The 18,170-nt window shown below is 46.8% G+C and overlaps 2 protein-coding genes across 26 annotated transcripts in view; both read right to left on the bottom strand.

Moving 5' to 3' along the window:
• The window catches only part of KCNK12 (potassium two pore domain channel subfamily K member 12), a 51,153-nt gene extending 49,526 nt beyond the window's left edge, over nt 1-1,627 (bottom strand). Inside the window, exon 1 of the mRNA XM_050754887.1 lies at nt 1,215-1,627. Within this exon, the coding sequence (XP_050610844.1) occupies nt 1,215-1,605 (391 nt within the window). The 5' untranslated portion in view covers nt 1,606-1,627. The remainder of the gene's footprint in view (nt 1-1,214) is intronic.
• CALM2 (calmodulin 2) overlaps nt 1-18,170 on the bottom strand; it is a 1,210,617-nt gene that overhangs the window by 417,596 nt on the left and 774,851 nt on the right. The window lies entirely within an intron of this gene.

Genomic DNA, 18,170 nt, shown 5'->3' with positions numbered 1-18,170 from the left:
TGCACAGGAGACAGTGCCTTGGGGTGACTAGAGGTGTGACCAGCCAAGTGCCTTCTTCCATCCTGGGATTCAAAGCAGGAGTTGGGGACACACAAAGCCTTGTCAAGGTGATAAGCATGCATTTCTGCTGCACTCTATACAGGTGAGTGGGGGGGGGCTTTTTTTCACATGACACCCAGGGAAAGTGGGGGATGGGAAAAGCGAGTGAAAGGAGAGGAAGAAAGAGGAATGAAGGGGTGGATGGAGAGCAGGGGTGGCTCCAGAATTTCTCCACAGGAGCTCAGAGGCAGCAGTCTGGCCACACAGAAAGGGGCGGGGGCTTGAAGGACTCTTTACACAGCATTCTTCATAAGGTTGAGAAAACGTAAACTGTTTATATCCCAAAAAAAAAGGGAGAAGACATGATGGAAAGAATGGGGGAACTATCACTGCTCCCAGCTACCCCTTGGTACCACTAATGGTTGGAAAAAGTGGCAAGGGAACAAAGAAACGGTCAAGAAATTGGAGAAGGGGCTGGGAGTTGGGGGAGAACACAAGGAGGGGAGGCAGAACAGCAGCTGAAGTCCTGGCCTCAGGCTAACGGGTTTTACTTTGGGGGGGCGGGTAAGGGGCGGTATAGATTGTAGGAGAAGCAGGTGGGAAGGAGATCTAGGGAAAGTGATTCTGGGGCAAGTGGTCACCCTCTCCAGGGTAAAGGAGTTAGAGGCCACTGAGGGGGAAAACACAGGGTAAAAGAAGAGAGGGGGAAGACTATGAAAAGAAATAAAAGCGCTTAGGGTGGAGAGAGAAGGGGCTTTTGAGATCATCCTGGAGAGGAAACTGAGACCCGGGGGTTGTGGGTGGAAAATAGGAAAGAACCGGTAGCCCTTGGCACGTATTCTTGGAGGAGAAAACGGAGGCTCACAGAGGTCAGGTCACGGAGCCGGCCAGTGTTGGAGCGCAGGCGGCCCGGATTCTCCCCCATTAGGCCACACTGCCAGGCAAACCACCGCGGGTGAGCACCAGAGGTGGGCTTTCCTCCGTCACTGAAAGCCGAGAGGGAGACAGAGAGAGAACGGGGTCCGGCGGAGAAGAGAGGGCGAGACAAAAGTAAGCAAAGGGACATTAGAAGGGAAGGGAGAGCCGAGGGACGCCGACCGAGCGGCCGAGCAGTGAAAAGGGCGGCAGGTGAAAGGCACAGAGAGGAAAGACGCGCGGGGGGGCGCGCCGCTCACCTATGGTTGACACCACGGTGCCCACGAAGTAGAAAGCGCCGGGGAAGTCCCAGCGCGGGCGCAGCGCGTCGGCGCGGACGCCGGCGGCCAGCGCGGCCTCGTAGTGCCGGAGGAAGGCGCGCAGCTCCGGCTCGGCCACGCCGTGCGCTGCGCTGAAGTTGCGCAGCGTGGCGCCCCAGCGCGCCCGCGCCTCCGCCTCGCCGGGGCTCTCCAGCGCGGAAAAGACTGTGGCACCCGCCACCAGGTAGAGGCCGATGAGCGCCGCCAGCAGCACGAAGCGGCCGGTGTCCTCGTTGAGGTGCGAGCGGCGGCAGCAGCAGCAGCAGCAGGAGGGGCGCGGCAGGCGGCGGCGGCTACGGCGGGGCGGGGGCCGGGGGCTGCGGGAGGACATGGTCCGGAGCTCAGCCCCGGGGCCGGGGCGGCGCTCGGGGCCCGGGCCGCGACATCCCCCCGGCGGGAGCAGGAGCGTGAGGATGGTGGCCAGGGGTCCGGGGCCGCCGCGGAGCCCCTCGCCGCCTTCCCAGAGCCCGGACGGAGGGGCGCCTCCGCCTCCTCCCCGGCACTCAGGCCACACGCGAGTCCCGTGGCCCAGCGGGTGCCCGGGCAGGGGCGCTCCTCTCCGCGCCCCGACGCCTCGCCGGCTCCCGCGGCTCCTTACCCGCCGCCCTCCGGCGCGGGGCTTCGCAGCTAGGCCCCTGCCGCCCGGTGGCCGGCGTCCGCGGGGCCCCGGGCCTCATACTCCTCTCCAGACAGGCCGCGGGCTGCGGGCGGGGTGGGCCGTGGAGCCCGCGCGCCTAGGACCGGGACTCGGCAGCAGGGCGGGGAGAGAGCCCCCGGGGGCGTCCCATGAGGCGTTCGGGCTCGGCGGCTCCTAGGTGCGGGCTCTGCTGGCAGTCCTGCTCCCGCCCCCGGGGCTGAGCTGGCGGCGTCGGCTTCGGAGCCTCGGAGCCGAGCCGAGTCCGGGAAAGCGCTCCTTTCTCAGCTCCAGCCGAAGAGCCGCCCGGCAGGGAGAGGCGGAGTCACTGGCGCCCGGGGCGGGGTGTTGGGGAGGGGTGAGTAGGGACAGGAGGGAGGGGGTGGAGAGTTGGGCTGCCACGACGCCTCCCGGTGGCTCCGGCGGCACTAATGCGGGGCACCGGAGCAGGTGTCCGACTGCGGTGCGAGCTACCACCTCGCCGGGGAACCTCGTCTTGCTCTTCTCTGCGCTTCGCCTCTGGAATCCCTCCCTTATCTCATGCCGCGGTGAAACTTTGTTCAACTTGGTGGTGCTCTGAGGTCTTCAGGGCTGGAGGCTGCGCGACGCGGATCGCCGACACTGGGTTCTCGGGCGTTAGTCCGAAGTTTAAGTTACCTTCGTTCACTCCTTTGCCCTGGATCGAACCGCAGCGCCAGGACGCAGCGGGTTCCATTAGGAAATGGGGAATCGGGGAGAGGCGGTCGCTGGGCTCCGGGCGACCCGGGAACGAGGGCTTTTGCTCCCCCTCCCGACCGAGCGGCCGCCGGCGTCAGCACCGCGGACAGCGCATCGGTGCCGCAGCCGCGGGCGGGCGCCGCTAGGGCTGCAGGGGTCCGAGGCGCGGGCAAGGCTGCTCACCCCGCTGCGCTGTGCACCCCAAACCCTCCCTGTTTTCCTTTTTACCTCCTGCGTGTACCCCCCCACCCACCACCCGAGGCAGGTGCGGTCGCTGAAGCAGGCTGCTGACAGGGCGGGGACGCTGCGGAAGAGAGACGGGGGAGGAGTCAAGCGCGGGTGGGGGACCAAGGTGCCACCGGGAAAAAGAGCCCAGGCCCGGCGGACTGCTGGGCTCCTTTCGCCACCCCAGCTCACCGACCCCTCTAGCCCGGGGCGGGGAATAAGACCCTGGCTGCAGCAGAGAGCAGAGAAATAGAGGAGATGTAGGGGAAGCTCACTAGCAGCTCCCCTGAGGCCGGCGCGGGGAACGGTGTGCTATGGAACGCCCCGGGCAAATGGTTGCCCTCCTATGCCCCACCGCGGCAGAAAAAGACGACGGATGCCCCGCGCGGCTGCGGGTGCTTCTCTGCTGGACACAAGCCGGCTTTGCCGGTGCCACAAAAGTTCTGGCGAGGAACACCCTCAGTACAGGCGGAAAATCATCCTCTTCGGGCAGCCGGTTCCTTCCCTGTCCTCCCCCTTACTATGGACTGCGGGAAGCAAGACCCTGGTGATGATGTGATGGCAGCAAATAATAATAATAATGATGACTATAGTTAGATATCCCAGGTGGGTGAGCGGTGGCAAAAAGTAGATCCCTGCCCCCTGCCCCCCCACCCATTTCCAGTTAGGGGCTAAGGTCAACCAAAAGTGGTGGCAGCAGCGTCAATTACGGGTCATAGTACTAAAAGTGTTCCCTCCACTACTCACTGAGCATTTCACGCCTTTGAAACTGGGGCCGGTCGCAGAATGAGAAGTGGGCTGCAGACAGGAGAGCTGTGAAAGCTGAAAGACATCTGACTTGGGATGTTGATTGTCCCAAACCAGGGTGCTCTGGAGATTTGGTTCTTCCCAGATAATGCTGCCTCAGTATATAGATGGAGCCAAGTACACTTCCCTCTGTGTTAGGGACAGATGGGTAGAAACTCCACCACCACCATGTCAGAACCAGGCTTCCTGGCACTGGATGGCATGTGGCTAGTTTTGCAGGGCTCTCCTTAGAATGGGGCTAGGGTGTCTTTGTGTGAGAGGGAGAGTATCTTATCCACCAAGAAAGCTGAACCTCCCTTTTTTCTGGAGCACTGTAGAAGGTGTATACAAACACAAATTTTTGTTATTGCAGACTATTGTTATTATTGCCAAAACAGTAAACTCTTTCTCCAAGGCTTTGGCTCCCCTGGACTCTCCACAGATGCTGCCCTAGGCCCTGTTCCCCCAGTACCTCCACTCTTACAGCTTCAGCACACAGTGAGGACGGCCCTGTCATGGACCTTTGGGGCTGGATTCCACTTGGCTGGTCAGCTCTTGACAGAAGCCCTGAGAAGTGTCATTCTAGGAGTTGCCCTGGAGACTCCAGATGTAACTGAAGGGCATTGCCAGGCCTCTCAGAGGCTATCTTTGCTCAGACTCCCCAAGCAAACACAGGGTACTTCGCTGCAGTGTTCTCTGCTTCTGGGACCAGTTCCTTGCCCAGTTGGCAGAAGGCCTGTCTTGTCCTCCAACTTGCTATTCTAGCTTGATTAGCAGCAAATCTCTGGCATCAATCTCGGCTCCGAATGACCTAATCAATTTATGTAATAGGGAAATGATGAGTTCCCTGCACATACGCACGGGGTTTTTAGGGAACCAGCCCCGTGATGAATGCGGCTTTTGCCCACTAAATCAATATTTAAGCTACTGACTTCCAGCTGGCTATGCTCAGAGCCTTTACCTCAGTCCTGAATTGCTGCAATAGACTCCTAAGGAGGAGGGCTTGCTTCGTGTCTCCCCATTTAGGTACATCCTGCCTGCACCTGCCAGTCATTGCTGTAATCATGCCCATCTGATCTGATCATGTGATTGACGTATTTAAACCATAGTCTCCAATGGCTCCCCTAAAGCTATAAAAATGTAGGGTTTTTTTTTTTTTTTTTTTTTTTTTTTGAGGCGGAGTCTCCCTCTGTCGCCCAGGTTGGAGTGCAGTGGCTCGATCTCGGCTCACTGCAAGCTCCACCTCCCGGGTTCACGTCATTCTCCTGCCTCAGCCTCCCGAGTAGCTGGGACTACAGGTGCCCGCCACCGCGCCCGGCTAATTTTTTATACTTTTAGTAGAGACGGGGTTTTTCACCGTGTTAGCCAGGATTGTCTCGATCTCCTGACCTTGTGATCCGCCCGCCTCAGCCTCCCAAAGTGCTGGGATTACAGGCGTGAGCCACAGCGCCCGGCCTAAAAATGTAGTTTTTAAACCCTTGAGGCTGCCATTCAAAGACCTTGATGAGGTGATTCCTAACAAATCATTCCAGCCTCATCTACTAACTTTTACTTATTCCCCAAGTACTCTATATCCAGCCCAATCACCAGGCCTTTACTTGTGCTGTGGCCCCTACTGCAGCACTATCTTCTCTCTTCTCCTCTCCAGCTCTTTAAAAAAAAAACCAGCTCAACTCAGGTTAGACATTTTTTCCAGAAAGTTTTCCCTTTGTAGGATATTTTGAGCCAATGATTTTGATGCCATCTTTTCAACTCTATGGTTATTGAATCTGCTATGCATGCAAAAATTTCAGATAAGACATGCAAACAAGTACAGCCTCTCTTTTTCTTTTCTGTCTGTGTCTTTCTGCCATATGTATATATATGTATATATATATACACACACACACAAGCACAATATAGGACTGTTAGCCAAGAAAATTAGGTAAAGTCAAATGGAACCAATTGGCAACTCCACTCCTAGGTATATACCCAAGGAGATAAACAAAAATGTACTTTCACAAAAACTTGTACATGAATATTCATAGCAGCACCATTCATAATAGCCAAAAAGTAGAAAGTGGTGAACCTATAAGTCCATTATCTGATTAATAATAAATAAAATGTAGTATATTTATACAATGACATATTTGGCAATAAGAAGGAATGAAGTACTAATATATACTACAATGTGCATAAATCTTGAAAATATACTAAGTGAAAGAAACCAGTCACAAAGGACCACATATTGTACGATTCCATTTGTATAAAATGTCCAGAGTAGACAAATCTATAAAGACAAAACAACTTAGTGGTTGCTTAGGGGTGGGAGTTCAGGAGAATGGGAGTGTCTGCTAATGGGGATGGGGTTTCTTTTGGAAGTGATAAAAATGTTCTAAAGTTAATTGTGGTGATGATTGGACAGCTCTGTAAATACACTAAAAAGCATTAAATTGTACACTTTAAATGAATGAATTGTATGATATGTGAGTTACATCTCAGTAAAGCTGTTAAAAAACAAATACAATGGGCTGGGCGTGGTGGCTCACACCTGTAATCCCAGCACTTTGGGAGGCTGAGGCAGGTGGATCATGAGATCAGGAAAGCGAGACCATCCTGGCTAATACGGTGAAACCCTGTCTCTACTAAAAATACAAAAAAATTAGCTGGGTGTGGTGGCAGGCACCTGTAATCCCAGCTACTTGGGAGGCTGAGGCAGAGGAATCGCTTGAACCCGGGAGTCAGAGGTTGTCGTGAGCTGAGATGGCGCCACTGCACCATTGTACTCTAGCTTGGGTGACAGAGCAAGACTCCGTCTAAAAACAAACAAAAATATGAATTAAGATAATCTTTATCCAAAAAAATGGAAATAGAAATTTATCCCAAGGAAAATAATTTCTTTTAGAAGTGAGAAAATTTAAAACAGTTTAGTTGTGTTACAGAGAAAATTATGAAATTAAATTTGAATAAAGGAGTTTGCTCCAAAATACTTTCTCTTAAAAATTAATCTGTGGTGGTAAAATTTTGGTGACAAGTTTTGCATTTCAAGTAGTAGCAGATCCAAAATATTCTGGTTGCCTTCAAACCTCTTTGATCTTCTTGTTCTCAGAATTCCTGTAGTACTCATTGTCTGCATTACTTATTGACAATTAGCTGTCTAACGGATACTTTTTTTTTTTTTTTAGTATGGAGAAGATGGTTATCTCTATCCCGCGAAGGGTCAGTTGAATTGCCTTCTTAGTAGTATAGATACAATAGCCCTCCTCCCCCCATTCTCCTGGAATTAAGTTTTTATAAAACCTTTTATGTTTTAAGTCATTTGACAAATGTTTCCTCACACCATGTTTCACAGAGCTGGTAGCTGGGAAGAAGTGAACCAGTTTTACCCAGGGCCTTCCAGAATGGAAGAGAAAGACATCTGATTTGTCTTCCGTGAATTTAAGGTCAAGGAGTCTTGTTGAGGAAAGCATGGGGAGAGTCTGGTCACAGCCCAGGAGCTGGAAGAAAGGCCCCTTGAAATAAAATTATTCTGGGGAAGCAGGAGTCTGACTGGAGGCTTAGACAAGGGTCTACGTGTTTTGGTGACACAGGATGTAACTGATACTGGATGCCCTGTAGTTCAATCTCCCTAAAACTGTGTGGGATTTGAAGACAAGTGTTGACTCTGGACTTGTGACCTGAGAAGACAGTAGCCTTGGCGCCTGAAGTGGTTCCTTATGATGAAGTGCATCTTGAGTGGTGATAGGCAAGACATGTCTCAAATGTGCAGCAGCACTTAACCATAACATTTGTAATAGCACTTACAATACTGTCCTCCTTTTCTTTCCATTGGCATTTGGAGGACAGGGCTCCTGTTGGACTGGAAAAAAACGTGGGTAACATGCCTCTATTTTCATATTGTTCTTGTGTTTAGATGTTCTATCCATTATTGAAGGTGAAATATTGAGGTCTGCAACTACAAGAGTAAAACTCTCTAGTTCTCCCTTCAATTATGTCAGTGCTGCTGTCATATATTTCGAGGCTCTGTTGCTTGCTGTATATACGTTACAATTGTTATAGCTTCTTGATAGATTTACCCTTTTGTTAATAGAGATGGTGTCTGATTTACAATGGTTTGACTTACAACTTTTTGACTTTACGATGGTGTAAAACCATTGCACTTTTTACTTAATGTGTAGTACTCAATGAATTACATAAGATATTCAACACTTTATTATAAAATAAGCTTTGTGTTAGACTATTTTGCCCAATTGTAAGCTAATATACATTTTAGACTTAGGATATTTTCAACTAATGGTGGAAATAGAAAAGAATTTATCCCAAGGAAAGTAATTTCTTTAAAATAAAAAAATGGGAAAATTGGAAACAATTTAACTGTGCTATAGAGAAAATAATGAAATTAAATTTGGATGTAACCCTATCATAATTTGAGGAGCATCTGTATATGATATCCTTCTTTTTTCCTCTTATAATAAATTTTCTTTTTGAGACAGGGTCTCACTGTGTTATCCAGGCAGAAGTGCAGTGGCACAATTATAGCTCACTGCAACCTAAAACTCCTGGGCTCAAGCAATCCTCCCACCTCACCCTCCCAAGAAGCTGGGACTACAGACATGCACCACCATGCCTGGCTAATTTTCTTATTTTTTGTAGAGATAGGGTCTCACTATGTTGTGCAGGCTTGGTCTCTCAAAGTGCTAGGATTACAAGCATGATCCACTGCAACTGGCCTACAACAATTTTTGACTTACAGTCCGTTTTTTCTAATATTAGTATAGCCACCCAGGTCTCTTTTGGTTACTGTTTGCGTGGAGTATCTTTTTCCATTCTTTCGTTTTCAACCTATTTGTCCTTAGATCTTAAGTTAGTTTCTTGTAAACAGCATATAGTTGTGTCATGAGACTGTCTTATAACTCAACTTGTTAAAAATTTGTGATGGTTCAGCTGTTTTCTGGTTATTTCCAAATAACTGATGAACAGATATTTATTGAGAACCTACCAGGTATAAAGCAGTGTACTATAATCTGTGTGTGTGTGTGTGTGTGTGTGTGTATGTGTGTGTGTGTGTGTGTGTGTATGTGTGTGTATGTGTGTGTGTGTGTGTGTGTGTGTGTGTGTATGTGTGTGTGTGTGTATGTGTGTGTGTGTGTGTGTGTGTGTGTGTGTGTGTGTGTGTGTGTGTGTGTGTGTGTGTGTGTGTATGTGTGTGTGTGTGTGTGTGTGTGTGTGTGTGTATGTGTGTGTGTGTGTGTGATGAACCTTACTCTCCCTGCAAGAGCTTAGAGTCTGGCTGAGGTGATAAGATGCACATGTATGAAGCAATAAGGACTATGACATAGCAGATACAGTTAGGAGCTGACTGTGTGGTACTGGTCACAGGAGGTCAGAGAAGGGAGCCTGTAACAAGGGCTGCAGGAGTCAGAGGAAGCTTTGGATATCAGGAAGAATGGGGGCAAGGCCTAAAGGATGGGTAAGGTTTGGATTGACTGAAAGGGAGGGATCACCCCAACCAGGAGTATTGACCTGGGTGCATGTATAGAAGCCAGAAAAAACATATTGCATTCAAGGAACTATGGTGGGCTAATGTTGAGTATGGGTGAGAGGAGAGGGAAGAGTCTCTTTCTCATAATCCAGGACCTCCATTGGTGGCCTCTCAGCCTCTCAGTACAACTTTAGGGCATAGACTAACTGATCCTGTGAATCTCAAAGGTGAGTTTTTCCTTCTAAAATGAAAGTCAGATATATAATGTATGTGGACTCTAGCTTAATGAAGCCAATTTTATGGCAAACTTTGTTTCCCCACAAACATGGCCACATTGAAAGGCATAAGCTATGTCTGCAGGGGAAAAGGAAAACAAATTAGGAACATATTGGGTGCAAAGTTGGGGGATCTGGTATTAAAACCTCCCTGGACTCAGTTGCCACATCTGTCTTTGTAAAGAATGCACTATGTCATCTTTAAGTCACCATAATATTTGAAGATTAATGAAGCCACCAATTGCTGCCTGTTGACAGGGAGTTTGGAAATGAAGACAAGAATCCCAGAGTGAAGAGGAGCCTTAAAGCTTTGAGGGCAACTCCTTATTTCCTAATCCTCTTGTCCAAAAAGTTGTGGGTTCCTTGTCTGAATGTCTCTATGGAGCCCTGTCTTCTAAAGCTGAATCACTCTTTATTAAGAAGTGATTTTTAAAAAATGATTTTTAAATATCTATTTCAACTCTTTCTTATTTTAAAATCTAATCCAGATTTTTTTGTTCTCTAGGTAAGGCTATACAGGTATTGATTTTTGTCTCAAATGGATTTTGATATAACTTTTTAAGACTGTATAAGTAATGCATAATTAAATTCTGATATGACTTTTAAAAACTATATAAAGTAATGCATAATTAAATTCTGATATGACTTTTAAAAACTGTATAAAGTAATGCCTAATTAACTTAGAATAATTGGAAAATTCACGAAAGCTAAAAATAAGAAAATAAAAATTACCCCAATTCTATCATATTATGCAGAGAAAATTACTGTTATCAGTCATTTTAATGATCTTACTGCCTGGTTGGCTGGCTCTATCTGTCTATCTATCTACATATACATACACATATTTGATTTTAGTAAAGTTATAGGATATTTTACATACTACTTTAAACTTACTTTTTTATTTAACATCATGTATCTTTCAAGACATCTTTTGATTTAAACCTACTATGTGCCAAGTACTGTTCAAGGTACCTGAGACTGTTCAATAAACATGGAATTTATATTACTTTCATGTCAATAAATACATGTGAAATATCATTTGTTGGCATAGTGTACTCTAAAATAAAGTTTTAGCTGAATTTCACATTGGTAGGTATTGCTGGATTCTTAAGATTTCCTATTCTTCCCTCTTCTGTCTTTAGTTCATCACTCTTTTTTTCCCCCTATTAAAATATCAGCAAGTGTTTGAGTTTGGCTTCTCAATGAGACTTCTAGTTCCCACTCAAATATCTGTTCAACCTCTTTTTTTAGTAATAGAACACCCATTTTATTTGAGATGTCACTGTGACCAGTTACAAGACCCTATTTTCCATTCTCCCTTATAAGGTGAGACTGTATTTTTAAATTCTAGCAAAATATTATGTGGGACTTCCAGGAAGGCTGCATAAAAGAAAGCTAATTCCACAGGAAGGGGGGCCCTTTTGCCCTTCCACCATCTCCCCTTCCTCAGTCGTGCTTCCTGGAATATAGATGTGATGACTGGAACTCCAGCTGCCTTGAATCATGAGGTGACTTTGAGGATGGAAGCCACAGTGTGGAGGAACAAGTTCCTGCTTGAATGAGTCTGAGATTGGAATTTAGACCTTCAAATGTGGTGAGACCATCAACAGGCCTGACCTTCATTTGCTTCAATTTTTTCGTCTCATCTCCCAATCTCCCCTCTTCTCTCAGGTATTTGTACCTTGTGTTCTCATCATGATTGACTTTCCTGTGGGATTTTTCCTTCCACTTGGTTCCTCTATATTCTTGCAGTTGGGAGAGATGAAATATGAATAACTTTCTAATCCAAAACCAATAGGCTGTCAGAACCAAGAGCGAAAACAAAGCAAGGGAGGAAGGCTTAGGAGAAAGATACTGGAGGGTTGCCATAGCTAATATTTCATCATTTGAATGAGTCAGGAATCTACGAATATTGAACTGATCTTTTCAGAGAGTTAGAGCATTTGTTTTAGCTAGGCAACTCTAAAAAGGGGATAAGACCCAGAGGAGGAAAGAATGGAAGGTGGCATTGGAAGTAGATAGATTATGGAAGCAATGATTTTTATAATGAAACCATTCTCATTTATTAACTTGTCTGTGGGTTGTGAAACATGCAAAGGTGAGATTTGTTCATTAGACATTAATTAAAACTGCAATGCTGAAAATGGATCACAGCATAGAACATGATGTTTGATGTAAAGAAATGCGTAGCAAACTGAGGGTGACTGTTTTACTTGGTAATAGCCCAGAAATGAGCATTGGTGAGTGGGGATATTGGAGGAGGGGTGTGTAGTAGGGGATAATGTCTGGAGGGGTAGCATTGGTGGAATTAGGTGTGGGGATGGGGTGGGGAAAAGAGTCTTGGGGATGGCTTTCCAGGTATTACATGGGTCAATAGGGCTTCTACAGGGAGGAATGTTTCTTGTGAATAGAAGGTCTTCTTTATAGTTGAGCACATGAATGTGGTCAGTCAGCTTCCCTTTTTCTCCCTCCCTCCCTTCCTTCCTCCTATATAACAATTTATTTATTTATTTATTTATTTATTTATTTATTTATTTATTTTTCGAGATGGAGTCTCGCTTTGTTGCCTAGGCTGGAGTGCAGTGGTGTGATCTCGGCTCACTGCAAGCTCTGCCTCCCGGGTTCACGTCATTCTCCTGCCTCAGCCTCCCAAGTAACTGGGACTATAGGCACCTGCCACCATGCCTGGCTAATTTTTTGTATGTTTTAGTAGAGACAGGGTTTCACCATGTTAGCCAGGATGGTCTCGATCTCCTGACCTTGTGATCTGCCCACGTTGACTTTTAAACCTCTATTCTGTGCCAGGCACTGTGCTATTAAGGATCCTAACTCATTTAAAATTGCCTTTATATTAATGACTGGGTAGGAGGGAGAGTGGGAGTACCATTAGGGGCTGTTGGAATAGCAGATAAGGAAGCTAAGGCCCTGAAGGGAAGTCAGAGGCACTCACTTAGTAGTGCATTTGCAGTCTCCATCAACCCAACAATCCCCTGGGCTGGCTGGCCTTGAAGTGGATGGTATTCTAGCTCCTTATAGTATTGGACCCTCCTGCATGCAAGTTCCTTGGGGCTCTTATTGAATATGCAGGCCTTTCTGTTCAGAATGTTCAGCCTTATAGTAGAATTCAGAGCCTTATAGTAGAACAGTTGGAGGAGAATTGTCAGATGGAGATGGAGAATGAAAGGGGAGACAGAAGACAAAAGCTGGAGAAGAGAACAGCTCAAGAGAGGTTTGTTGCAAAGTTCAAATCTTTCCATGCATATTGAGCAGGAGGAAAAGTGCTAAATAAATGCATTCTCAAACATTGATTACAATCTGCGTGCGGTTGTCTCATTGTATGAGCCCTCATTATGTTATACTTAAAAAGCATGATATACTGTAACCTGAAGGTAATAAGTCAGCCAAAGCACTTGCAGGATTCATGCTGGGATAGGCTATAGCCATCCTTGGCATTCTTCATAAGCAGATTTTATCAGGAGAAAACCTCAGGCTATGGTGGAGGAGGCCTCACCGAGTGAATACGCCAGGATTTGAATGACTCTCTCCTCTCTTCCCAATTCTCTTAACAGAAGCTACATCACAAAGGGCTCCAGGCTCATTGGCAGGATTCCAGTTTGGTTTGCTAATTTCTTTCTCCATCAAGTATTACGGAACACCAATTAAATGCCAGATATGTGGCTAGGTGCTGGATACAAGAGCCAAAATTGACTCTTGTATCTGCCTTCATTGAGCTTCAGGATCAAAAGTTACACAAGTCAATGAAAAATGACCATGGTGACAATGGCTATGAAGAACTATGTTGTTTCAGGAGATGCATATAGGGATATTTGACCTAGGCAGGGCTGAGACAGGTAGGCATTGACCAGGAAGAGAGTGAGTGAATGACAGAGGGCAGCTGTGCAGCTTGGAATGGCATGCCAAGTCTGTTGGCAGAAGGAGAGAACTGTGGAAGACCACTGTGAGGGCATTTTGCACTGGGCAGAGGCCTGATCCTACAGGGCTTTGGAAGCCCTGTTACTGGAAAGTGATCCCAATCCAGATCCCAAGAGAGGGTTCTTGGATCTCGTGCAAGAAAGAATTCAGAGCGAGTTCATGGACTAAAGTGAAAGTAAGTTTATTAAGAAAGTAAAGGAATAAAGAATGGCTACTCCATAGACAGAGCAGCCCTGGGGGCTGCTGGTTGCCCATTTTTATGGTTATTTCTTGATTGTATGCTATCCCTTTTAGACCATATAGGGTAACTTCCTGATGTTGCCATGGCATTTGTAAACTGTGAGGGCATTGGTGGGAACGTAGCATTGAGGACGACCAGAGGTCACTGTTGTCGCCATCTTGGTTTTGGTGAGTTTTAGCCAGCTTCTTTACTGCAAGCTGTTTTACCAGCAAGGTCTTTATGACCTGTATCTTGTGCCGATCTCCTACCTCAACCTGTGACTTAGAATGCCTAACTGTCTGGGAATGTAGCCCACTAGGATTCAGCCTCATTTTATGCAGCTCCTATTCAAGATGGAGTTTCTCTGGTTGCAACACCTCTGACAGCCCCATAAGAATTCCTAAGAAAAAGGGGAAGCTGCGGTGTTCTAAGCGGAGGGTGATGGACTCACCAGCTACTTCTGCCTCACCCAAGGTCTCATTGTACATCAAGAGAAGCCTGTTCAGAGCCCTGACTCTCTCTCTCTTGTGCTTGCCCCATCTAGGGATGCCCAACTGCCGTTTGTCACGCGCGTCGTTGTGAAGAGACCACCAAACAGGCTTTGTGTGACCAATAAAGCTTTTTAATCACCTGGGTGCAAGCGGGCTGAGTCCGAAAAGAGAGTCAGCAAAAGGTAGTGGGATTATCATTAGTTCTTATAGGTTTGGGATAGGGGTGGAGTTGGGAGCAATGTTTTGCTGGCAGGGGGTGGATCTTACAAAGTACATTCTTAAGGGCCAGGAGAATATTACAAAGTACCTTCTTCAGGGCGGGGGAATATCACAAAGCACATTATCGCAAGGGTTGGGGAGGACATTACAAAGTACCTTCTCAAGGGTGGGGAGGGTGTATTGTCAAAAAGTCAATTGATCAGTTAGGGTGGGGCAGGAACAAATCACAAAGGTGGAATGTCATCAGTTAAGGCAGGAACTGAGTATTTTCACTTCTTTTGTGGATCTTCAGTTGCTTCAGGCCATCTGGATGTATACATGCAGGTCACAGGGTATATGATGACTTAGCTTGGGCTCAGAGGCCTGACATCCCTGTCTTTTTATATTAATAAGAAAAACAAAACAAAATAGTGGTGAAGTGTTGGGGCGGCGAAAATTGTTGGGAGTGGTATGGAGAGATAATGGGTGATGTTTCTCAGGGCTGCTTCAAGTGGGATTGGGGTGACGTGGGAACCTAGAATGGGAGAGATCAAACTGAAGAAATATTTTGGGGTAAGGCGTGATATTGTGGGGTTGTTAGAAGGAGCATATGTCGTATAGAATGATTGGTGATGGCCTGGATGCGGTTTTGTATGAATTGAGAAACTAAACAGAAGACACAAGGTCCAAATAAAAGAAGAAGAAAAATAGGTATTAAAGGGCTAAGAGGGGAGTACCCAGGACATCCAATTAGAGAGTGTCCAAGGGGGTTCAGCATAATTATTTGCTTGGTTGGCAAGTTTTTGGGCTCTATCCTTGAGTTTTTTTATGTTGTTATACACCAGGGCAGATTGATTTAGGTAAAAACAACACTCTTCATTTAAAAATATACAGAGTCCTCCTTTTTCAGCAGTGAGTAAATTGAGGCCTTAGCAGTTCTGGAGGACAACTGCAGCTAAAGAGTCAATCTGGGCTTGGAGGACAGATAAAGTTTGTAACATATCTGTAATGCTAGCGGAGAAGTCATTAGAGAGGCTGTGGAATGTTGTGACAGAGGTTGATATGCCTGCTATTCCAATTCCAAGTGCAATAGTAGAGGCAGAAAGTCCTAGACCCACAAGTATAGGGATTAGTGGGATGACTCTTTTTTGTTGTGTTGGTGTCATGAGGGGGTCAAGCAGTTGTTCATTCCCATCTGCAAACTGGATTTTGGTGGTAAGGAAGACTAGAGTACATGTGCCCATCTAGTTGGCAGGTAGGCACATGTAGGTGGAAGAGCCACATAAAAAGAAGAGACCTTGTGTCAGGCAGAACTGGAAAGGTAAAGTGAAAAGGTGAGAGGGTGTACTGAAAGAGGAGTCCTGCACCCAAAATCCTAGAGATCCAGCAAGGGCAGCAGCCGTCAGAGGTTGTAATGGGGATGGATGGTGCAACTGCGTAGAGGGAGAGATTTGTTTTTCATGATGTATGAGGAAGTGCATAGTATCTACGAGTAAGCTTTCACTGCTATTCATGGGGCTGGGTATAAGCAAGCAAGAGGAAGGGCTAGGAGGAGATTCAGACGAGGAGGGGGAGGGTAGCCAAGGATGGAGTGAGATGCAGGGTAGGTGTCTTCCTTAATAGTAGTGACTGCCAATGTTTTTTAGTTTGTCAATAATGATAGAGGGCTTATCAGTAATGCGAAATTAGAATGCTCCCATCTGTTTGGTAATGTGTGTGTCTGGGTTCTGGAGATAAAGAGAAAAGGAACGTTTGGACGGTAGAAGGTTGCCTAAGGGGATTCCATAGGCTGTTGTTGGGAGATGGATAGAGGAGCAGCAGCAGGGATAGTTGTTTGCGTGGTTAGAGGTCCAATATGGGAGGAGGGTGGAATTGACATAAGGAGAAAGGTGCCGTAAGTAGATGCGGAGAAGTGTGGCAGCTTCTTGGTGCGAAATGTCTGGGGAGTTCTCACCAAATCTGTCTAGAAAGTAAAGAAATTCCTCAGGTGGGTAAAGATGAGGGCTATTAAAGGAGGTTTGGAGGTGCAGGAAGACAGGAGAGGTAGCCCAGTCGGCCTGTAGAGCGGGGACAGCTGCATAAGAGCAGGAAGAAAGGGAAACTCTTAGCCAACAATTCTTTACTAGAGAAGGATTGGAGGCAGTGAGGAGAGAGTGGGTGAGATTGATAGTATGCTAGAGGTAACTAGGGAGAGGTAAAGAGTGACTGGAGAATGGGGGCAAGGATAAGAGTGAGTAGAAAAGTAAAAAAAAAAGGACTTCATCAGGATAGAAGAATTGGAGTGTACCTTGCCACTGAAGATCTTCTATCCACTTCAAGAGAGACTTAGGGGTGGCGGTTTGAGGTAAAACCAGGAGATACCAGTTATGATGGTTTGGAGGAAAAGTGTGGCATTTACGAATAGTTGAGAATGGTGAAAAGGAGTATGACTAGACAGAAGCTAGTAGGGATGACAAGTTTTTGGGGCACAGTCCAAGTAGTGGGGGTGACTGCATAAAGCCCTGTTGCAAAAAGTAGGGTAAAGACGAATAGACTTAATAGAATGAAAGGATGTATTCGGCTCATAAGGGTTATTACTGCTCTTCAGAAATGCGAGTGAGTTTAAGGGAAGTACGGGAGAGGACTTGCGACTTCCAGGAGGAAGAAGAAAGATCAGGCTGGCTGTCCGATGGGCACAGCTTTATTCTGGAATGGTGAACCCAATGGGGAGGGTCCTGTAGGAAGACAGCAGTTGGGGTACTATAAATGTCTAAGTAGGGTCCAGTCTATTGAGGTTGTAGAGTTTGAGGGGTCAGATTCTTAACAAGAACTGATTGTCCAGCTAGGGTGTCTTCATATGGCTGAGAATCTGGAGTAGATTAGCAGCCTGGCGAATTTCCTGTCTAGCCTGCTGGATGACTGGAAGATAGTTGCCTAGAGGGCTGGTGTCTGGGATGAGGTTGGGGCCAAGCAAGAAAGTGTGTCCCTATAAAAGTTCAAATGGACTGTACCCTGTAGCATCTTGAGAACAGGCTCTAATTTTGAGAAGGGCAAGAGGTAAAAGGTCCAGTCCTTTTTAAATTGGAGGCTGAGCTTGGTGAGGTGTGTCTTTAAAAGACCATTAGTCCATTCTACCTTTCCTGAAGATTGAGGACGGTAAGGGGTATGAAGGTTCCACTGAATACCAAGAGCCTGAGAAACTGCTTGGGTGATTTGACTAATAAAGGCCTGTCCATTATTAGAATGTATGGAGGTGGGAAGTCCAAACTGAGGAATTATGTCTGACAGAAGGGAAGAAATGACCATGGTGGCCTTCTTAGACCCTGTGGGAAAGGCCTCTACCTATCCAGTGAAAGTGTCTACCCAGACCAAGAGGTATTTTAGTTTCCTGACTCAAGGCATGTGAGTAAAGTCAATTTGCCAGTCATGGGCAGGGGCAAATCCCTGAGCTTGATGTGTAGGGAAGGTGTAGAGAGGGGGAGGCACTGAACAATCCCTGAGGAGTACTAGAATAGCAGATGGAACACTGAGAAGTGATTTCCTTGAGATAGATTTCCACGAAAGAAAGGAAATGAGAGGTTCTAAGAGGTGGGCTAGCGGCTTGTAACCTACATGGAAGAGGTTATGAAATGATGACAGAATAGAATGGGCCTGTGAGACTGGAAGGAGATATTTTCCTTGGTCCAAGAACCATTTGCCTTGTGTGGGAAGAGACTGACAGATGGAAGTTTCTGTGGAGAGTAGGTGGGAGTGACCAATGAGGAGAAAAACTGGCCGTGAGGGACAGAAGTTGGAACACTAGCTGCTTCTTTAGCTACCTTACCAGCATAAGCATTGCCCTGAGCAATGGGATCTGATGCCTTTTGATGGCCCTTGCAGTGAAAGACTCCAGCTTCCTGTGGAAGTAAAGTGGCCTTGAGAAGAGTTTTTATTAAAGAGGCATTAATGATGGAGGACACTTTTGTAGTGAGGAAACC

This window comes from Macaca thibetana, chromosome 13 (genome assembly GCF_024542745.1).
Source record: "Macaca thibetana thibetana isolate TM-01 chromosome 13, ASM2454274v1, whole genome shotgun sequence".
NCBI classification, from domain to species: domain Eukaryota; kingdom Metazoa; phylum Chordata; class Mammalia; order Primates; family Cercopithecidae; genus Macaca; species Macaca thibetana.
This window is presented reverse-complemented; position numbering and strand designations above follow the sequence as displayed.